Below are 23312 nucleotides of genomic sequence, written 5' to 3'. Positions count from 1 at the left end.
CTTTTGGGGACTTTTAGGGGAGTTTGAATATGAGATGGCAATTAGAAGACACAAGGAATTCTTGCCTATTTTCTGTGACAATAACATTGAGATGATGTGTAAGAACCTTGTTATTTGTAAGAAATATTTGAGAAAGTTGTAGGGATGACGTGTGTCTGTGCCAGCAATTTTCTTGCAGATAGTTGGGCCAAAACCAAGGGTGGATGCGTGTGTGTATGGGCACTCACACAGGCACCACATATTTATGTGCATAGAGAGATAAAGCTCATAAAAGAAAGGTGGTAAAATGTTAATAATTGTCCATTTTGGGTGCTTGGTGTATGTTGTATGGTTGTCCCTCAGGGCCTGGTTCCAGGCCCCTCTGGACACCAAAATCCACACAAGTCCCCCTGGAAAATGGTGTGGGACAGTATTATTCTTTCAGCTCTTCTGTGTTTGAAACTCTTCAAAATAAAATTTTGGAAAAGAAAATAATGAACACAAAATTCCTGGAGCAACAAGCAGAAGGGAGAAAAAAACACACACATCCAAGTTTTTGTTTTAAAAAAAATGAAGCATAAATGAATTAGAAAGAATAAAGAAAACTGAAATAATTCCCAAAATGTCAATGTCCTGATCCATCTGTCCATACATTCAGAGACCCAGGAAGAAAAGGAGGGAAGCGTTGGTGAGGTGGAGGGGTGGCGCTCAGGAGGAGAGGATCTGACCTTGTTCTACATACATCAGCCACATTTCCACGAACATGGCATGGCAGCTCCCATTCTGTGGGCCAAAGCAAGTTGCATGACCAAGCCCAAACTCACCAGGAAAGAGTCACAAGGGCTGAGAGGAAATGGATGCCTGTGAACAAGTATTTCAGTCTAGAAAAGGAAAGGAAGGTTGCTGTGAGCTGCAGAATTTGCCTTTGGTCTGACTTGAAATAGCTCCAAATTCTGGAGAGAATCAGTCTTGCCAAGTCTTATCTTTACCTAATCGTTTCCTGCCTCCATGCTCTGAAACATACCTTTTGCATCGCAGAACTTCCTATCTAGTAGTGTTCATTATCTTTTTATCAGCGGATTTTTCAAAGAGCCCCTGTCTTCTATGCATTTTCAATTAGTCCAAGGATTGTGTTGGCCCCAGGATGTACAAAATTAGATTAAGCCTGAAGCTGATCTGGGTTTTAGAAAGTACACACTCAATTTCTCGAGGAAATCAAGTATTTCAAAGGTCCTAATATTGACATTTTCAGTAAGCCATACAGATGTTTCTGGTCTTGTTTGATCACGTAGCTGGATTCAGTAAACTTAAATATATCTTGGAAAAGAAAAAAGGAAAGTTACACGTTAAGGGGTCACAGATGTATTTGAAAAAGTAACCAGCCACTAGCAGCTCAGGAAATAACAGAGGTTATTTTGCTGCTCTAACTTGGTCTGCTATTGTTTTAGCATGGAGATCATATGAAAAGGTAGGGTAAATACTGGTATTTAAACTCCTATCTACATACCATTTTTAATAACCAAATGACTTTGTTTTCTGCTAAATGCAAGAACTCACCTGCTAGTAGTGAACATTTGTAACCAGATCTCACTTAAGACCTGTCTTGGAACCTTTCTTTTTTCTCTTAAATCATAATTCTCAGACATTTTAGATTTTGGTCATGAGGCTTGAAATTTGTCTTTATTGCCTTTCTTAGAAAATGCATTTGTGAAATGGACAAAAAAGGCAAAAAAAAAAAATCAAACAAACGCACAAGAAAAGAAACAACAAGCAAATGGCTCTGTGCAGAAGTGACCTTTGGGACATCACGTGGGAACCAAATCATTACCAAGTTTCTATTGAAATCTAGTGTCATGCTTGTGCCAAGCAAATGAGAGTTGCTTTGGGGGAGGCCATGACAATTAGGCCCATTGGATTGTTGTTGTTTTTATTTTTTAACCATGGATTTACATTTATGATGAATGAATGAATGAATGAATGAATGCAAGGAGATTCTTGAGGGGATGTGTCCTAAACAGTGGTGGTTAGATGCTGTTACGTTTTAGTTGTGAATCTGTATGACAGACATCATACTACAGGTAGAGCTTATGGTGTGTCTTGCTCTTGTGCTGTGAGCGAAAATTAAAACTATAACTACAGCCCTAACCGGTTTGGCTCAGTGGATAGAGCATCGGCCTGCGGACTGAAGGGTCCCAGATTCGATTCCAGTCAAGGGCATGTACCTTGGTTGCGGGCACATCCCCAGTAGGGGGTATGCAAGAGGCAGGTGATCAATGCTTCTCTCTCATTGATGTTTCTGACTCTCTATTCCTCTCCCTTCCTCTCTGTAAAAATCAATAAAATATATTTTTAAAAACAACAACATAAAAACCTATAACTGCAGAGGCTCAACGGGGAGTTTTCCTAACAAGTTTTGAGTTTGGCAGGAAATAACTTCTGGTTGATCTGAGACATAAGGAAAAGACAAGAACTTCAAATCGCCGGTGAGTTGAGTTACTGTGCATGTCTCTGGTCCTGGGTGCTCCTCCTCTTGGAGGTAGCAATGAGGATCCGCTAGTCCATGGAGGAGCCATATTCAATGAGACCCTGAGACCCTATCAAAATCTGTGTTTGCTTTAAAAGTGATTCTTTAGGAGCAAATTTTTTTTTGTTAAAGGAATATTTAAAAAAATAAGTCCTGTCTTGGTTTTCTCCTTTACAAAATGGAGTGACAGTGGCATTAAATATATCTTATAAAAGTTTTATGTGGGATAAATATATCTGCAAATGTTATTTCTCGTAATTATCACTTTACCATGTATTTTGAGGAAGATACATGGGTTGCGGTAATTTAATGAACAAACTGAACTATTGAGCAAAATAGAGAGACTCATAGAGAGAGAGCAGACAGGTCTGGGGTGTGTGTGTGTGTGTGTGTGTGTGTGTGTGTGTGTAGGTGGGGTGGTGGGTTTGTGCATGCACATACTCACTGAGATGTAGCTCTGATTTAGGGACAGAGCTGCTGCTTTAGGACTTGAATAGCCCTCCACAAATGAAATGGAACCCTGTCAGGTCTGCGAACACTCACTCACGTCCCCTGAGCGGGGGTGTTGGGTGGTTATTATCTAAAACCGTTTCCAGAATGGGTAATTGTGTTTTGACTCATGCAGTTCTCCCTGCATTTCCTGACTCTTTGGGTGACTTATTTCTTCCTCTTTGCCCTTACTGCGTGTGTAATGAAACGACACATGTCAGAGTCGTTGCTGTGTTTCAGGCCAAGGTAGACTGCTCTTTTATAATGACTCAGTGGCGGGTCAGAACACAGCCTGGGGCATTCACCTCACACTTATCCCTGTGCCCTGGGAAAAGAAAGAGGCCCTCCAGGAGGAGATGGATTCTGTGCTTCAGCTTTAGAGCTAGTCATTAGCATCCATCCAGGCAGCTGAGGAGCACAGGGTTCAGGGGTGGTTTGCCTCATTCCAAACTTGGGTTCTTAGCTGTGAGCTTGGGCACATGACTTTGACCTTTCTCAGCTGCAGTTTCTTGATTTTGAAAATACTGAGAATAATAGCTGCCTCATAGGATTTTGGTGACAATAAAGGGAGACATCCCATGCAAGAATAGTCTAAGCACAGTGCCAGGCTTTATAAATGTTGACTCTCAAGTGACTGTTCTTCATTGATGGAGTCCATCAGGAAGTCATTGATAGGTGACTGGTGTCTAGCTGGGAGCTGGAGTAACAGATACAGCTTCATGCAGTGTGCATGGGAGCAGCAAGAGGGGAGCAATAATTCCCACTAAGGTCAGGGCAGGTTTCCCAGGGGAAGCGGAGAAGTAACATTTCCCTGGAGAGAAGAGGCCGGAGAGGGGGCATCCGCTCTGGAGAGGCACCTGTGGGTGGGCTTGTCCTTTTGTTCAAGTCCACGTGTGCTGACAGAGTTTCCACTGTGTGGCAGGCTCTGTGTTAGATTCAGGGGACATAGTGGTGAGCAGATACATGCTGTCCCGACCCTCCACAGGCAAGCCAGGCACTAAACCATCACCCATGTGGCCATCAGAGGGCGTGAGGACAAAGATGTCATTGGATGGTAGAGTCCTGCGACTCTGATGGGATGGGAATGGGGTGGGGTTGTCCTTTAGGGCTCTGCAGGTAACTGAGAGTTAAGGATGAATGGGAGCAAAGTTAGGACAGAGTGGGGAAGGCTCTGCCACGAGAATCAGGTCTCTTCTCAGAACTAAAGAGAGACTAGTGTGGCTGGGACAAGGACACATGGGGAAGATGTCAGAGAGGAGGCTGGGGAGATAACTATGAGGGAGGTCACAGAGGGTCTTGGTCATTCGGAGGATTTGGGCCTTTGTCCCATGTGCCATGGGAAGTCATTGAAGTGTTCTATGCACAGAAATGCTTGAATCGGACTTGTATTTTGAAAAGACCATCCAGATGCTGTGTTCACAGTGAATTAATGAGGTTACAATGGGAGTGGAGAGACCGACAAGTAGTTGGGGAGGATGGTAGTGGCTTGTAGTGGGGCAGGGGCTCAAGAAAAAAACAAATAGAAGCAGTTCCATCTGGTAAACTCTAAACGACCTGGTGTCAATGGAAAATAAGACAGGTAGTGTCAAGCCACTGAAAAGACTGGTCTGGCGGACTTTGGGGGACGCTTGTGTCCTCCTTGGTTTGGGCTGCTGTGACAGAACGCCATGCACCGGGGGCTTGTCAGCACAGACGTGTCTTTCTCACAGCTCTGGAGGCTGGGAAGTGCAAGGTCCAGGCTCTGCCAGATACACTCTCTGGCGAGAACTCGCTTTCTGAAGGGACCAGGGAGCACTCTGGGGTCTGGTTTATAAAGGCACTAACCCCATTCATGAGGCCTTTGCCCTCAAGACCTAAGCACTTCCCAAAGGCCCCACCTCCTAAGACCAGCACCTTGGCAGGGTGAGGTAGGGAGGGGAGGATTTGACATAAGAATCATGGGGAGGCACAAACATTTGGTCCATAGCAACCTTTATGATATTTGATATGAAGACATCTGCATTTATACTATAGAGAGAGCCAGTGAAGGCACAGAAGCAGAGGAATGACATCAGATTAGCACGCTCATGGGGGTATTTCTTTCTCTCCTCACCTACTTCGTGAGCCAGACACTTATTGAATTTTGAGTAACAGGTGGGAGAAATGGTGCACAGGACTGAAGGCAAGGTCGATGCGAGCACATTCTTTTGCGTAACACAAAGGAGGTAAAGGAAGCGGGTTACCCTTGTCAGTGGGGAAGAGTTGTTTATCTTGTAAATACTCCACCCTGAAGCCATGTAAACCTCCTCTCAGATGGGCCCAATGCTCACACCCCTGGAAGGCAGCAGGAGGCCTGGACAGATCCCAGCAGGGACAGCCATTTGGAAACACAATAAGGGGAGGGGCTTACAAATGTGTTAAAGGGAGGAGGAATCATGGGGGAGAGGCAGGAGAGAGAGTGTGCAACTGGAGAGCTTTCTCTGCTGACAGCAGCCAGGGGATACCAGTGCAGTGTTCCCAGCTCTCAGAGTTTCCATGGTCACTGAGAAGCTAGAAGGTCAGAGGGAGAAGCTAGGATCATTTGGAAACACAATAAGGGGAGGGGCTTACAAATGTGTTAAAGGGAGGAGGAATCATGGGGGAGAGGCAGGAGAGAGAGTGTGCAACTGGAGAGCTTTCTCTGCTGACAGCAGCCAGGGGATACCAGTGCAGTGTTCCCAGCTCTCAGAGTTTCCATGGTCACCGAGAAGCTAGAAGGTCAGAGGGAGAAGCTAAGAGTTCAGAGGGAGAAGCTAGGAGGTCAGAGAGAGAAGCTAGTTCAGAGGGAGAAGCTAGAAGTTCAGAGGGAGAAGCTAGTTCAGAGAGAGAAGCTGGGAGGCCAGACAGAGAAGCTCTGGGGTCAGAGGGACAATTTAGGTGTTCAGAGAGAGAAGCTAGGAGGTCAGAGGGAGAAGCTAGAAGTTCAGAGGGATAAGGTAGCAGTTCAGAGGGAGAAGCTGGGAGGCCAGACAGAGAAGCTCCGGGGTCAGAGGGACAATTTAGGTGTTCAGAGAGAGAAGCTAGGAGGTCAGAGGGAGAAGCTAGGAGGTCAGAGGAAGAAGCTAGGAGGTCAGAGAGAGAAGCCAGGAGGTCAGAAAGAGTGGAAACGTTTCACAGACCAGCTTTCTGTGCTGGACAGAGGACTTGAACCTGAGTGGAGGGTGTTTTGGGAGTCCTGACACTCCATCTCTGGATGGCGAAGAGTGGGATCATTCAGTATGCCCTGGACCAGCTTTCCTTCTCCTTCCTGGGCTCCCTGGGTTTAAGACGTTTCCACTAGGAGTAGCTGTCCCCAGTGATGGAGATGGACATGAGAACTGTGGAGAAGGTGGAGTCTTTGGGGGGTACTAGTATAAAAAAAACTAAAACTAGCTTCCTACCTCTAGGAAGGAGAGTCTTGCCACATAACATACCTCAGAACATTTAGAAAATGAAGGTAACATGTTCACCTTCCTTGCTCTGTGCTAAGGATGACACTGGAGTGAGTCTGAGCTTTGATGACATCATCAAGCTGTGTTCATGCTCCTCCCTGTGTCTGCCCTTGGTTGGGGGTTGTTGATGGGAGGCACCGTTTGAGGAGTGTGATCCAACTTGTGATTGTCCATTTTCCAGGTGACAGAACTCAACAATGTGAAGAACGTAGCTCGATTGCCCAAGAGCACCAAGAAGCACGCCATCGGGATTTATTTCACTGACGACACCTCCAAGACCTTTGCTTGTGAATCAGGTTGGTGCAGCAGGGCGGGCTGCTTCCAGCTGGTCAGCGGGCGCTGGGCTCACGGTTCCTCTTGGGCATTCCCGCAGATCTCGAGGCTGATGAGTGGTGCAAGGTGCTCCAGATGGAGTGCGTGGGGACGCGGATCAACGACATCAGCCTCGGGGAGCCCGACCTGTTGGCGACTGGGGTTGAGAGAGAGCAGAGTGGTACGTACAGAACATTCTCTGCTTTGCTCTTTTGTAAAACTGTTTTGTCCCCGTGTAATAAAACATAACATATCTTCATTATGTAAACTTGTTAGAATTATAAAAAATGTATATAGAAGCAAAATAACCTTTTATTTCACCTAAAACCTGTGTTAATATGTTAGTGCATTTCTTTTCTTAATATGTTTTTGATGAATATATCTACATTAATAACATCAGCTAGCAATTGGGAGGAGCCTGCTTTGTGCCTGTTTCTGTGGAAGGCGGATTCGATTATTTGGTTTTCCAGGCAGCCCTATGACATAGGTCCTATTAATTTCCCATTTTATAGGTGAGGAAACTGAAGCTTTGAAGAGCTAAAGATCTTGCTCCAGTTCCAATAGCTAGTGTTTGATTCCAGACTATTTTTGGTCCTGTATTTAGAATGTCCAGGCAAACAGTGACATGGATTTGTGCCTTGCCTTTTTCACTTTTATTGAAAGCCTTCCAATGTTTTTTAATAGAACTTGAACTTTACAAATACTTCGTCAAGTTTAAACCCACCTAAATATGTGATTTTTTTTCCTTTCTACGGAAACACTTGAGCCCTCTTTGAGCTCAACATTCAACCTAGGAATAAATCATTACAAGTAATAATGACCAAAATATCCATGACACTTCAGCAAAAAAAAAATCGATGTTGGTTTACAGTGCAAGCCTGGAGGTGAGAATCATTTCTTTGTCTCCAAATGGCTGAGCCTGTGACAGGCAGATTGGGTCCCAGAGCTCTGCGTTAGCCCATTGCATTGAGCTATGAGGCTATGTTACAACCCAGAGGCCGTGGGTCACCTGGCTCAACCAGGCACAGGGCAGAGGCGGAATGGGGCTGACCCCTTCTGTGGGCGCACACTCCACTGTCCGTAAAAAATGCCCTCCCTTCCAACGGGGACTATGTCTTCAGGACACAGTCACAGCCTGGGACTACTTGGGAGGCACTGTATCTGCCATAATCCTCCCCAGTGGAAGCATTATTCCTGGGTACCTGGGAGTGCTGGCCAATTCCAAGGCACCTCTCATAGACTAGGAAGCTGAGCTGCAGAGAGTGGTCACGTGCCAGGGCCATGCAGCAGGCCCAGGCTCCTTCTGTGGTCACTAAGTCAGGATACGTCCGGGCTGTGAGGCCCCACCCGCCGCGCCTCACAGGCAGGTGCACGTGGACCCAAACACAGAGAGGAAGCATGACAGGCTGTGGTTGTGTGAAATTCAGGGTGCTCCGGTCAGCGCTTATTTCTCACACATTATATTTGTGAGGCTGCATCCTGATGGCGCTACGGGCTGAATGCAAGAGTGGGCTGTAGCTGGGAGTGACCTTCCCTGTACCAATGTCCATGCCTTAGTTTCCTCTTCTATCAAATGGGAATGAGAATACTTTCTCTGGTAGATAAGTACTAGGAGTGATTATGAAACAGCTAGGTCTTTTAAGGCACTTTACAATATTAATCTGCATGATTGCAAGGAATTGTGATAGAAATGGTCCCTCTCACCAATATTTGCTGTTGTCATTCTCAAGCAAGGTAGTTATAAAGGACCTTTAAGCAAATACACTGGTGATGGTCTCTCTAACTTTCTACTCAATGATGACAGTCTTGCTTACTTGTTCCAGCAAATATTTGGTTAGAGGGAGTTTGAAATAAGAAAACTTCAATAAACGATGCATTAATACATTTCACAGTCTTGACACTCCTACTTACTAAATTCAACTAAAATATATGAAAATCCTAATGACATCTTTACTATAAAATAATTAACTTAGAATGGCATCAGTATTATTAGTGCCACTCTGTTTTGTCAGATGTACGCAATCAACAGTGATGAGTAGGTGAAAATGTATTTGCTATAGAGCTGTTCAGATTTCACTTAAAGATTTTTGACTCAGTAAATTCTTAAATTAACGAATTTTCTAAAATATAATAGAAATACCATGATTGTGCCTGTAGAGATGAAAATTTGGTGGCAGTAATAAGTCAAGAGCTGTAGTTAAAGTAATCTTAAATTTTTATAGTCATCCCAGCAAGCAAATGAATATTTCTTTCCAGTATTTGGCTGAATACAGCTCACTGTTAAAACTAGTTCAGATATAGCCATTGACATCTTCCCAAACTCCTGGTCTGTGAAGTGCATGGTGTTCGTGTTGAGTTTTATTCAAACAGTTTGGGATACCGTTTTATTCTAGTTAGGAAAATGATAAGTCGACAGTTATTTCGCACCTGCATCTTTTGTGAACACAAAAGTGTGGGCGTAATGAATATGTGCTTGGCAGGGAAAAATGTTTTTAATGGTTTCATCACTTTGGTCTTTTATTGGCCTACACATTTTTTTATTATGCAAATTAAAAAATAAAAAAAAAACGCTCTTTGCTCATTTAAATAGTGTTTAGTGTATGTTGTCAGCCGGATTGTATCATTATTATGTGATTGAACATGGTCTTCATTTTGAAAATCATTTTCTGGGACTGTTAATGGATGAGAAAGATTTATCTCCCTGAGTATTCAGTCAAAAGCTAGACAGTGAGCCTGAATGATGTTGAAATGCCTCTTTGTTCCTACAATGTCTTTGCTGTTTTATTCCTGGGGATTTTAGACTAACCTTTTGTTTTTCTCCCAGAGAGATTCAATGTGTATTTGATGCCATCTCCTAACTTAGATGTACATGGCGAATGTGCCTTGCAGATTACATATGAGCACATCTGCCTTTGGGACGTCCAGAATCCCAGAGTCAAACTCATCTCTTGGCCGCTAAGCGCCCTGCGGCGGTACGGGCGGGATGCTGCTTGGTTCACTTTTGAGGCAGGGAGGTGAGTGCGCTCATTGCTTTTCCATGTTTTTCCCCAGGTGCACGTCCTCCGAGGCCTGAGTTACGTATGAGACCCACCTTGCACCACCCCTTAGGGACTGCATAGACCGTACCCGTCGGGGGTGTGCGGCAAAACTCTCATATATTAAACATGGCTTCTTTTCCACGGACAATTCTATGTTCTATGAATATGATATGAATTTTCATTGCACAGTTGGACTTCGTACCACAGCCTGAAGTTGAACTAGGTCCACATGTGTCCTTCACTGGTCACGCTGAACAAGGGCCAGCTCCTTGGATCTGGAAAACCGCCCTGTTGTTATTCTATTTATGTTTCCTCCTCTGAGCTGACCGGCCCCTTAGCCAGGCGAGGGGCGGGCACCTTTTGAAGCTGCAGCTGGTGAGTTCCACCTGCTCTGCTCGCAGCGCAGTGCAGGGCACTGGTCCTGGCGGAGGCTGATTCTAAAACGTGCCCCTTGCAATACCCAGGAGCTCTCTCCCGCTTTCCCTGTTGCAAGTTCATCCGGGAGAGAGATCATGGCGCCCTAGCGTTTGGGTTGATCATTAGCTACAAAGAGATCAGTCTCATCAGTGTTCCTTTCCTTCTCCCCGCCCTTCCTCCATCAAATGTAGGCTCTATTTTTGAAACACTGCATGCAGTTTTACAAGTTAGAATTGTGAATGACTGAATTTTAAGAAACACAAGTCCTTCTGAATATGGCCTGGCATTGCATTAAAGTTGGAAACAGCTTATGACTTAAAAAAAATTGTGTCAAAAATAAATAAAATAAAAAGGGAGACAAAATAAAACACACAAAAGTAACTAAAAACAAACAACAACATCAAAAAGTATGTGTCAGAGTGGACAGAGATATATTTGAGATAAGGAGAGTAAACACAGGATTTCTGACCACCCGAGACCCTGATCCACCCGAGTCTGTGACAGTAATGCTCCGCTCAAGTTGCTCTGTTAATTCATTCCAAACAAAGCCCAAGTATTTAAAAATTGCTTTTCAGAAATAGGATCAATTCGGTGCTCTTACAACCATTCTAGAAAGTTGTAAGATCCCTCTCTCCCATACTGCTCTTCTCGGTCCATTTATTTTCAGGTTCTGAAAGGGCCTGTCAGGTGGAGTACAATTTCACCTACGGTATTGAAATGCTATAAACAAGCTAGTGAGTCTCCCAGTTTTCTAAGGTCCTCACCTTAGAAAATAAAACTTTAATCTTCAGAGCAATGTTCTTCCTTTGCCAGAATTTCCTCATGGGAAAACCTCTATATAGGAAATTAAGAATTTGTTTGGGAAGGTGGGTGTATTTTCCTGTTTGGGTCTCAGATGTTACCTATGTACTCATCCTAACCAGTGAAATCAAGGTGTAACATATTTTATTATAGACGTTGCTATTGGCCATAAGCCCATACCCTCCCCGCTGTTACTTACATTGGCGCACGGGAGAATTCTGCATCCATTGGGACATTTGGGGCCCATCTCGGGCAGCACTGATTCTAACACGAATATGTCTCAGCTGTTCTTTGATTCACTGTCTGTAGGAAACAGGAATAGGAAAAGTGTATGGCTTTTTATCATAATTTCTGAAGCTTTTGAAACCTTAGCAAACTTTCATAGTATCTCGTGAGTATTTGAAACTTCTTTTTGAAATTATCTTAATGTTCTAGGTTTTACTACTCCTCATACCTTCCTCACTGTTAATTTATTCAGATTGAAATCTGGTTGAATTTCTAAGGTTCTAAGATTATTCTAAAGACTTATATTTCTTCTAAGTCGTGCAGAAACCAGAGCTGTTTTTAAGCAGGTGTGTGTGTGTGTGTGTGTGTGTGTGTGAAATCGTGTTCCTCTTTCGTAAACAACAGGATGCAGGGCACAGGTGAAGAAGTGGTGAGATACTGAAATAGTTCAGGTGGAAGAAGTGGTGGGTACAAGTGTGGATGTATTGGAGACATACATTTCACAATTACCCAGTGACCTTTAATGGAAAGCTATGAAGCGCTCTCTTGGAAAATGAAAGAGTTTTACCCTATGTCCTTGGTTTCATTATGGTCTGACCTTTTGGGTATTTCCTCCAGGAACTCCAGCACGTAGGTGGTGATAATACCCACAACCCCTTCCACGGAGTCTTGAGTCTCATATAGTGCAGGGGTTTCGGATGCTTGTGATCTTGAGCAGCATTCTTATTCATGCCATGCTGGCGAGGCTGTGCAAACGAGAGATGAAGGACAAGTATTGGGATTGTGTTCTTGGGATCTTACTCACTTCTCAGCCAGTGTGGTGTTATTAAGGGACCCTGGCTCAGGAGTCAGAGAGACCTGGATGCTAATCTCTGGTCTTTATGAGCTGTTGACCTTGGGCAGAGAGTTCACCTTCCCCTGTAAGTTTATCCAAGGAGTAACTTCCTTGCAGGGTGAAAGCAGAGGTGCATGCAGATGGCCTAGAAGGTGCTGGGCTTTTCTAAGTAGCAGCTCTGATATTTTATTACGATTCCCCTGGGAGTAGGACTGGCTTTGCAGGATGCAGAGAGTGTTAAGCACAAGGTACTATTACTGTTTTATATTTTGACTGAAACTCAAATGAAGATGAATTTTTATAGTCCAAGATGCTCTGGATAATGAGATCATCCCTGGTCCCCCCAAGCGTGAAGGTTTCATATCTGCCTTGCTTTATTAGTGAAGATAATTTTTTCCTTGGCTATTTTTGGATGTGTTCTAAACAAGGCAGTTTCATGTTAAGTAACATAATTTCCTCCCTGTCTCCCTGCACTAAATGAAGAGGAGTTAAGTCCCTCGAGGCGAGTCGTTTTCACATGCCCAACATGCTTCCTCTAAGACTTTACACTATGTCTGCTGGGAGCACAGGGAATGGCCTTGGGCAGACTTCTGCTCCTCGTCAGCCTCTGTGGATGGAGCTGAGTGTTCATCCTGTACAGTGGCCCCATTCCACCCACCAAGAAGGACCGTGGGCACGTGTGATAAACTGGACTGGGAGTCGGACAAAACGAATTAAATTATAATTCTACCGCATACTGGCTGTGGGAACTGGAATGAGTCATCTAACTTCCTGAGCTTCCATTGGCCACTTGGGACATGGGTATAATATAACACATATTCACAAGATCGCCATGGAGATTGGTAAAGCTACAAACACGTGTCTTAAGGCCGGCACCGAGTAGGCAGTTGTATCAACCCAAACTGACAAGAGCAGGAAAGAAATTCATTGGCTTGCATAGCCCAAAGCTCAGGGAGTAGGGATGGCTTCAGGCTTGGCTGCATTCAGGGTCAATGACCACCCTAGGTGTCATCTCTCAGCCCTGTTTCTTCTAGGATGGCTTCCCTCTGGCTCCACCTGGTGGCTGCTAGGAGCTGTGGGTTGACCGCACACCATCAGCCTATTGAAGAGATACTGGTATTCCTGCCCTATGCTGACCATTACATTCACAACGTGTCAGGCACCGCACTGAGCACTGTATGCAAAGCCCACAGGGTGTGAATTGAATGGGGTGGTCCTCCCAGGTCAGGAAGGGGTACTGATGCCATCTGAGGGGAATGGATGTGAGGTTTAAAAAAAACACTGACAACGTGTCCAATACAACTTTTAATAATTGCTCAACGCAAGTGGGTGAAGTGACCGACTGCAGTTAGCAGCATCACTCAGCGTGGTGCTGAGGTACAGAACACTGGTTCTCATCGGGGGGCTGGCTCCCAGGGACAGTCGACAAGGTCTGGAGACATTTGTGCCTGTCACAACTCTGGCAGGGGCACTTGGTGGGCAGAGGGGCCAGAGATGCTGCTAAACCCTCACTCACCGACAGTCCTCCACACAGAGAGCTATCAGGTCCAGTTATTTGATTGAGAAACTGCTCTTGCAGGGGTATCCACCACTGACAACAATCACTAGTATTTACTGAGTCCTTACTACATGGAAGTCACTGTACTGAGCATTTTGCAAATACAGGCTCATTTAAGCCACTCAGTGATGATATAAACTAGGGGCTGTTATTGTTTAAATTTTTATTTATTGATTTAGAAAGAGGAAGAGAGAGAGAGAGGGAGAGAATGATTTGTTGTTTCACTTTTTCACTTATTTTTGCATTCATTGGTTGATACTTGTATGTGCCCTGACTGAGGATCGAACTGCCAACCTGATGTATCGGGATGACGCTCTAACCAACTACCTGGGCAGGGCGCTATTCCCATCTTAAAAGGTGGGCATCTGCGTGACTGGTCCAGTAGAAGATTCAGGGGTCACACTCAGATCTTCTTCCAAACCCTGTTGATTTCTAAAAAGACTAAGTATTACCATTCTGTGGGCAGTTAGCCTACTTCTTTTTTTCTTTCTTTTTAAAATTGGATTTATTGGGGTGACATTGGTTAATAAAATTATATAGGTTTCAGGTGTGCAATTGTATGATACATCACCTGTGTATGTATTGTGTGTTCACCACCCAAGCCAAGCCTCCTTCCACAGAGGAAGCCTCGTTCTTAATTGACTTCTCAGGGTTGAGGGAGAGAGGGCATCCGCCCACAGCCAGCCCCTGAGATACACTCTAACATATACATTTTCTTAGTTTACTTCACTTCTGGAAGCTTCTCTTTGTCCTCTGTCCGTTTGGTTTGCAGTGCAGGCTCATACAGCGAGGATTGGTCACCTCTCCCGGGCAGCAGTGGCGTGACTACAGGCCAGTAGGGTTTTTCAGATGCTATTTCTCCCCCTGGTCCCCATTTTCCCCCCAAGCAAAGCTGACCGTATCTCAGTTTTTTCCCTTGAAGAAATTCAGAGTTGACACACTTTTTAGTAAAGTGTGAGGGAGAGAGGGCATCCGCCCACAGCCAGCCCCTGACACCAGGGGGGTAGCTTGTCAAAATGCTGCACTGTTATCTCAGCCACTCACCAGGAGGAAGGCTGTCCGACAGTAAGCAACAGGCTGGCAAGGATATTGCTCATTTGAATAGGCCTCCTGAGATACGCTCTAACGTATACATTTTCTTAGTTTACTTCACTTCTGGAAGCTTCTCTTTGTCCTCTCTTTGTCTGTTTGGTTTGGAGTGCAGGCTCATACAGTGAGGATTGGTCACCTTCACCTCTCCTGGGCAGCAGTGGCATGACTACAGGCCAGTAGGGTTTTTCAGATGCTATTTCTCCTCCTGGTCCCCATTCTCCCCCCAAGCAAAGCTGACCATATCTCAGTTTTTTCCCTTGAAGAAATTCAGAGTTAACACATACACTTTTTAGTAAAGTACAGTTGCAGAATTAGTTGCCCCTGGAGAGCAAGAACATCTAGTATATATATCTGGGAGACTGAGGCACAGCTTGCTTCTGTTGTGAGAGGTTTCTCTTGTCTTTTGTTTGTCTCTTTCCACCTGGAAGCCCTGGGACCTCAGGGAAGCCCTGGGGTGGGCAGGGGCTCCGATGTTTGCGGGAAGATCCAGCTGACCTGAAGTGCTGACTGCGCGCCATCACCCCCCGTGGAGCCATTCTGAAGTGTTTATTGTTCAAAGCGAGGTGGCACATGCCCGCGGGTGCCCTGTTCCTGTAGGAGCTGCTGCCGAGTTAGCGAGCTCCCTCAGCCCGCCTCGCCTCCCCACTGCCTGGGACCGCCTCCCCACTGCCGGGAATGATCTCGGGGTTTAGCACCTCCAGAGGGAGAGCCGCTCAGGTGACACTTGGAGAAGGCAGCACTGAATAATTACCACGCTCGCTGGAGCACTCTCTGTCCCAGCTGGAGACTCTCTGGAGCTTTCGACATTGTTTTAAGGGAACATCTGGGCGTGCCTACAATATGCGAAGAAGAGCGACATCGCACTCACAGGTGCTTTTCCTTACATGGAGAGCACACCTTTGTGAAAAAGCTTGTTTTGGATGGAAAGACATCCGAACAACCTTGGAAAAGAAATAATCTAATTCCTGTGTATATCACTCTAAACACAAGTCCAATTGGTGAAAGGACTTTTCATTGGAAAAGAAAATTGTTTCCCCTTCTCGTCGGTGAATTTGCAGCTGAAAGGACAATTATTCTGGTAGAGATCTTTGCATGTTCTCTATTCGTCTTGATTCTAAGCTATTAATTGTCTCTGATTTCTGAATATTTTATAGAGCATATCCTCATTCTTGTTAAGAGATTGAAAGCAAATTAACAAATGGCAAGTGCCCACTCTCCCCACTATGCTGTGGAGATGGACTTGCATGGAGGTGAACTGGATCTCACGCACGGGCTTGCTCAGAAGTGAAATCACTTCTGTTGCAAAGAAAGCAGAACCTGCTATTGCACCAGGTATACCATTTGTTCTAGGATATTACTTATCCCAAAATAATCTATTTATATAAAAGCCTAAGGGACTGTTACGGCCAGTCGACCAAACGACCTATCGACTAGTCGCTATGATGTGCACTGAGCACCAGGGGGCAGAAACTCAACACAGGAGCTGCCCCCTGGTGGTCAGTGTGCTCCCACAGTGGGAGCACCACCAGGCTCATGGCTGGCGAGCATAGCTGAGGCAGTGCAAGCCTCTCCCGCCTCCACGGCAGCAGCACAGCACCCCGCCCAGGCTCCGGCTCCTCTCTGGCTGCCTGACACTTGCACACTACTACATTCTTGGGGGGATGTCAGACTGCTGGTTTTGGCCCAATCCCTGAAGGCTGGCAGTCTGACATCCCCCGAGGGGTCCGGGATTGGGAGAGGGCACAGGTCAGGCTGAGGGACCCCACCGGTGCACTAATCCATGCACTGGGCCTCTAGTTTTAATTATAAAGTGGCACACATGTATTACAAATGAATAGGAGGAAGAATTCCCTCTACTCACAGAATAATCTCGTTAATGACCATCATTCATAGGCGTCTCATCATCGTGTGCCTGCTCTCTGCCAGATGCTGTTGGGTGTGGGGTGTGAAGTCAGACCCCAAGGCCACCATCGTAGGCTTAGCTGGGTCCCCTGAGCTCCTGTTATCACAGCACATGAACCCCTAAAGGAAACGGTGACTCTTAGGAACTTTGGGGAAAATTAGACACCCATCAGTGCATCTTATCCGGTGGCCATCTTTCAGAAGTTTATTTTAATGTGTATTATTTATCTACTTTTTCCAGATTTATTGAGATATAAGTGACATATAACATTGTTTAAGTTTAATATGTACAGTGTAATTTGATTAATTGCATATATTGCAAAATGATAGCTATAATAAGGTTAATGAATACCTTCACCACCAAGCCAGCAGGTCGTTATCTCCCGAGGGGTCCCAGACTGCGAGAGGGCACAGGCCGGGCTGAGGGACTCCCCTTCCCCCCCCTGAGTGCACAAATTTTTGTGCACCGGGCTTCTAGTCTATCTATATAAAAGCCTAAGGGAATGTTACGGCCGGTCGACCAAACGACCTATCGACTAGTTGCTATGATGTGCACTGAGCACCAGGGGGCAGAAACTCAACACAGGAGCTGCCCCCTGGTGGTCAGTGTGCTCCCACAGTGGGAGCGCCACCAGGCTCATGGCTGGCGAGCACAGCTGAGGCAGTGCAAGCCTCTCCCGCCTCCACGGCAGCAGTACAGCAACCCGCTCGGGCTGCCTGACACACTTGCGCACTACTACATTCTTGGGGGATGTCAGACTGCTGGTTTTGGCCCAATCCCTGAAGGCTGGCAGTCTGACATCCCCCGAGGGGTCCGCGATTGGGAGAGGGCACAGGTCAGGCTGAAGGACCCCACCGGTGAACTAATCCATGCATTGGGCCTCTAGTTTTAATTATAAAGTGGCACACGTGTATTACAAATGAATAGGAGGAAGAATTCTTTCTACTCACAGAATAATCTCGTTAATGACCATCATTCATAGGCATCTCATCATCGTGTGCCTGCTCTCTGCAAGATGCTGTTGGGTGTGGGGTGTGAAGTCAGACCCCAAGGCCACCATCGTAGGCTTAGCTGGGTCCCCTGAGCTCCTGTTATCACAGCACATGAACCCCTAAAGGAAACGGTGACTCTTAGGAACTTTGGGGAAAATTAGACACCCATCAGTGCATCTTATCCGGTGGCCATCTTTCAGAAGTTTATTTTAATGTGTATTATTTATCTACTTTTTCCAGATTTATTGAGATATAAGTGACATATAACATTGTTTAAGTTTAATATGTACAGTGTAATTTGATTAATTGCATATATTGCAAAATGATAGCTATAATAAGGTTAATGAATACCTTCACCACCTCATGGAATTACCTTTTTCTGAGGTGAGAACATTTAAGATTTACTGTCAGCAACTTTCAAATATATAATACAGTCTTTTAAAATGATGGTGACCATATTTTCCATTATAACCCCAGAAATTACTCATCTTCTAACTGGAAGTTTGTATCTTTGACCAACATCTCCCCAGTCCCCCCAGCCCCAGCCCCTGGTAACCACATTCTACCCTCTGTTTCTGTAAGTTGAGCGTTTTTAGACCCACGTATCAGTGAGATCATACAGTGTCTGTCTTTCTCTGTCCGCCGTACTTCACCTGTCACAGTGGCCTCGAGTTCCACCCACGCTGTGACAAATGGCAGCCTTTCCTTCCTTCTTGATGGCTGAGTAACGTGCCCTGTGCCACATTTTCTTTACCATCCACCCTCCGGTGGACACAGGGTGTTCCCAGGCCTGGCCATTGTAAATAATGCTGCCATGAACATGGGGGTTCGGATAGCTCTTTGAGATAGTGTTTTTATATCCTTTGGATAGATACCCAGAAGTAGGATTGATAGATCAGGAGGTAGTTCTATTTTTAATTTTTTTGAAGGACCTCCATATGTTCTCCTCAGTGGCTGCACCAATTACTATTCCCACCAACAGTGCACAAGGGTTTCCTTTTCTCTGTCTCTGCCAGCGCTGTTACTTCTCGTCTGTTGCTAGTAGCCATCCTCCCCGTGTGAAGTGGTTTGATGTCCCTGCTGATGAGTGATGTTGGGCATCTTTTCATGTACCTGTACCTGTACCTGCTTTATGGTGTGGCCATCTCACAGTAGGCGATGGCTCCCTCCTGTGTGTGGGACCACTTTATATGTGATGGTACCTCAGAGTTCCAGAAACGTCTAGCAAAAGCGAGACATCCCTTCTTCCTTCAGACATTCACTGAGCGCATCCTGATGGCCGGGTGTGGTTCCAGGCCTGGGGATGAGGCAGTGAGTAAAACGTCCAGGCGCTGTCATTTTGAAACTCACTCTCTAGAAGAGAGGAAGACAACACAAACCATTTAAAAATGTGAAATAGATGTTAGATCGGGTGAGTCACACAGCGAAAAATAAAGTTGTTTGAGAGGAAATGCCAAAGGAGTGTGCAGTTTGCAATAGGACGAGCAGGGCTGAGTCAGGGACGTAAAGACCTAGAAGAGGGGAGAGAGTGAGCCATGGGGGGATCGGGGGAAGAGCATCCCAGCCAGAGGAGGGGGCTGGGGAAGGTGTTGAGGGGAGTGGGCCTGCAGAGTGACTGTGCCCGGGGCAGAATGAGCAGGGGTGGGGTGGGGAGGGGCAATGTGTGGTAAAGGGGGAGGTGCTCTGTCAGACTGTGGGACTTGAGGCCCTTGTAAAGGTCTGTCCGCTTTTAGTCTTAGTCAGATGCGTAGCCACTGGGGCTGCATCTAGTTGGACAACTGCAGAATTTGCAGGAAACTTCCCAAGACCTTCCTCCCCTCTGACGCCAATTGCAAGTCCCGAGATTGAATAATATGCTAAAGTGACTCACGGAAAGCTGTGAAACTCAGGGTTAAAGTTTATTACAGCAAAGGACACAGACAACATCTGTGGAGGCAAGAAGCTTGTGTGTGTGTGTGTGGGGGGGGTGGTGGTGGTGTGGAGCCCAGGGAAGTAGCAGGCAGGAGCTTCCACCTTCTTCCCCGTGAGTCAGGGCAGCGTGGCCCTCCTCCCTCAGTATGACGGTGATCTCCCTGGCCACAGGGCTCAGGGTGTTTCTGGGGGCTCCATGGCACACATGCATGATTGATTTATTGGTTGCCACATGGGTGATCTCAGTCCCACTAATACCACGATACCCGAAACCCCACCCTAAGTCATATTGTTCCTATGTGGCTAGAACCCCAGGCAAACAAAAGGGAGGTGTTCATGACCCCGAGGAGCAGCTAAAGCTGCAGGGAATGGGGTGCCCACCTCTCTCCCCAGCTGTGCCTTTCCTTTCTTATCGCCCCTCTGACCCACATGGCTCATGCCACCGTATTATTCTCGAATCATTCACATATGTAGATCTTGTCTAACCAAGTAAATTGTAACCGCCATAAAGAAAAAGCCATGTTGCTTTTATTAATTTTATTTTTCAATGACAGTTGACATTTAATATTATTTTGTATTAGCTTCAGGTATATGCATAGTGGTAAACAATCATATGATTTACACAGTGATCCCCCCATAAGTCCAGTACCCTCCTGACACCACACATAGTCAATACGATATTGACTATACCTGTGCTGTACTCTGCATCCCGTGACTATTGGTAGCGGCCAGTCTGTACTTCTCAACCCCTTCACCTCTAAAAGCTGTGTCTTTACCTTTGTTTGTACCCATCACAGCCACTATTATGATTTGCCGTATCTTCGCCTGACAAGTACTGATTCCTTCAATTATAATATGCAATTACAAATGTAAAATTCAACGTTGAGTTAGTAAACTGCTTTTGCAGGGATGGAGAGAAGAGTATTGTCAACATACATGTTGAGTATAAGATTCAGCCTGCTTTTAGCAGTGTCCAAATATTCTAGATACACAGCTACATATTCAACAAACATACACACCCATGCACTTGAATCCATCTATAAAGTAAGGAAACATGGAACTGATTGGCTTACTGATTTCAGGAGTTTTCTCATTAACACTGCCTGGCATGAGATCATTCATTTTAGTTTATATAATTTCAATCCATTTGTATTTTTCTAATAAAGGATGTTGAGCCCAGCCAGTGTGGCTCAGTGGGTTGGGTGCTGTCCAATGCCCGTTCGATTCCCAGTCAAGGCACATCCTGGGTTGCAGGCTCAATCCCCAGTGGTGGGTTGGGGTGGGGGGAGAGTGCGTGCAAGAGGCAGCTGATCGATGTTTCTCTCTCATCATTGATGTTTCTCTCTCTTTCCCTCGTCCTTCTTCTCTCTCTAAAATAAATTTAAAAAAAAAACATTAAAAAAAGTAAAAGATGATGCTGTGAAATGTGATTGGCAAAGAGAAGGGGTTTCTCAAGTTGGGCCTTCAGTGCCCTTGGGTTCAGGTGGCGACTGCGGAATAGTGAAGACCGTGGCCTCCCAACACTCACGCTCAGTACACCGCGGCCAGGCACGGGGCTCTCCATCCCTCCCTCCCCGCCGGGTGGGAATCACTGGATTCGCCCTCTCAAGGCGTTCAGAGCGCAGTCATTCTGCTGGGACTGTTCTCATAGCTTACTCTTCCAAACCATCCCCCTCCTGCGGCATCTCAGTGAATCCTCAGTTTCAGAAGCCTTGCCCATGGGGCTGGGTCAAGTCCCCAGTTATGCGTTCTCTAGCACTGCCTCTCCTTCACAATGCATTATACGGTTCTTTATTGAGCACCAAATATGGAGGCCACGCCCAGTCTAGACACTGGCCGGAGAGCTGCAAAGTCAGGACAGAGCTGTTTGCATGGCCCTCACACTTCAATGCAGTGATGGAAATGCATCTAATTGAAAATTTGCTCTGTGCACCCTACATGCCATGGCGGGTACTTTCAGTAAAACTGGGTGACAGTGACTGTCATTATATTTACTTTCCAAAAGAAATGCAGGCTGAGGGAGGTTAGGTGATGGGCACCAGGTCATGGAGCAGGTGAAGGCCATCCCAGCAAGGCAGCCCGGAGCCCAAGTCCCGCCCCTTCTGCTGCGTTGCCGTTGCCGTGGTACTGGTGGTACTTCTGGGCACGGGTGAATGAACTTCTCACTGTTCTTTGGCGCTCTTGTTTTTCTTCTTGGCCAGTTGCACAAACCATGGTTTGTAGTGACAGGCATATCATTCGGGCAAAGTAATTATTGGGAAATTCAAAACTCGAAGTGCATTGACATGGCCACGCTATTCTTCTATCTGAATCCTTATCTTCAGAAAGGACACAGGAGACGGCAAACTTAAACTCATCACTTCACCTTCTCTGGGTTTCCATCCCTGCTCTCTGTTAGTGTGAGGCCACAGGAAGGAGCACTGCTGGACCGGTGTCCGTGGGAAAGTCAGTGGGTAAGAGAAAGGAGGCCGGACCATGGAGAGTGAAGTATGTTCCCAGTGCTCTCTGGCTGGAGCCATTAGAGCATCTTCGTTCTGGGCTGTTTCTCCGAGATGAGCCGCAGACGTAAGGCCACCTAAGGCCACGTAAGGCCATTAGCCCCCTGGGTGCATGTTCTTTTTACTTCCTTCCCTTTCTTCTTTTCTTCCCCCCTGCCCCCCTATTTCCCTCTTATTTGCCTTGGGGAGTTTGCAGTAACGATTTTAATGGATTTAAAGCTGCTTATGAAACAGCACATGAATCTATCTGGAGGGAGGGAGAGACATAAAAGAACTCGTGGGCTGAGGTTAGCAGAGACGGATGGAAGAGCATCTGAGGGACCAATTTGTTCATATCACCTTCCTGGGTCTCACTGTCCCACCAAAGGACACGTGCCTGTGAACAGGGTGGACGAAAGCCCTGGCAGCTCAAACCCAGGCCTCACTGCTGTTAAGAGCTCTTCAGAGCAAACTGCTGGCCTCCTGGCAGATCAGGTTAACAGGGGCAGCGCCAACTTATTCTCCCCAGCTTAAAAAAGGAATAAGTTGCTAACAAAAATTCAGGTTATTTCTCATAGAAATCAGATGTTCTGGCTTCCTGATAATCAGAAGCTGTGGCCCCATTGGGCTCCTATGTCCCCACGGCTGCTTGGGGCTGCTGTTTGGGAGCCACTCCGCCTGCTCTACATTGAAATGTGTCTGAGCTCTGCATCCGTTCACCTGGTGTAAACCTGATTGGATCTGAGATTGTGACCCCTGGTCCTTACTGTACGTGGCAGGTGGTGTGTGCATTGTGTGTGTGTGTTTATGTGAGTGTGCATGTTGGTGAGGTGTGTGTCTTCCAGATCCTCTGGTGGAGGCAGGTGGTCTATTGTTGCTGTACTTTAAAGAATACTTGATACTCCAATGGTTGTGATTTCACTTGTTTTCGATCACAATAATTACTTAGAGATGCAGATGTCCTTAAAGGTTGTAGATTCATTATGTTGAGCAAAAGTAGACATTGGATGAAAGCGGGATTGCCAAAGAGGAGGTCTTGCCAACGAGCAGGTCATAATATAGATGGAGCATTTCACCAGCTGTGTTAAGATAAAATAGAGTAGAAAACATCAGCATGTTATAATTGAAGATGCATAAATAGTGAGGTAAATATACTGGCTCCTAATCTAAGCTACACTTATTACTGTGGTTGCAGTCACAAGAACTTTAAGAGCAACTGGATTGCCAAGTTTGAGAAACAGAATTTGATATTAAGCAATAAACTACCACTGTTTCTAGGTAACAGGTATCTTCATTCTTTTTAGAGCCAA

General features: G+C 45.8%; 1 protein-coding gene across 2 annotated transcripts in view; it reads left to right on the top strand.

Moving 5' to 3' along the window:
- The window catches only part of DOK5 (docking protein 5), a 146791-nt gene that overhangs the window by 88586 nt on the left and 34893 nt on the right, over nucleotides 1-23312 (top strand). For both annotated transcript variants that reach the window (XM_014536324.1, XM_005862112.2), the window contains exons 3-5: nucleotides 6623-6737; nucleotides 6815-6934; nucleotides 9578-9767. In XM_014536324.1, the coding sequence (XP_014391810.1) occupies nucleotides 6850-6934; nucleotides 9578-9767 (275 nt within the window). In that variant the 5' untranslated portion in view covers nucleotides 6623-6737; nucleotides 6815-6849. The remainder of the gene's footprint in view (nucleotides 1-6622; nucleotides 6738-6814; nucleotides 6935-9577; nucleotides 9768-23312) is intronic.

This window comes from Myotis brandtii, unplaced genomic scaffold (assembly GCF_000412655.1).
Source record: "Myotis brandtii unplaced genomic scaffold, ASM41265v1 scaffold1606, whole genome shotgun sequence".
Taxonomy (NCBI): Eukaryota; Metazoa; Chordata; class Mammalia; order Chiroptera; family Vespertilionidae; genus Myotis; species Myotis brandtii.
Note: the sequence above shows the minus strand (reverse complement) of the source record. Positions and strands in the feature narration are given on the sequence as shown.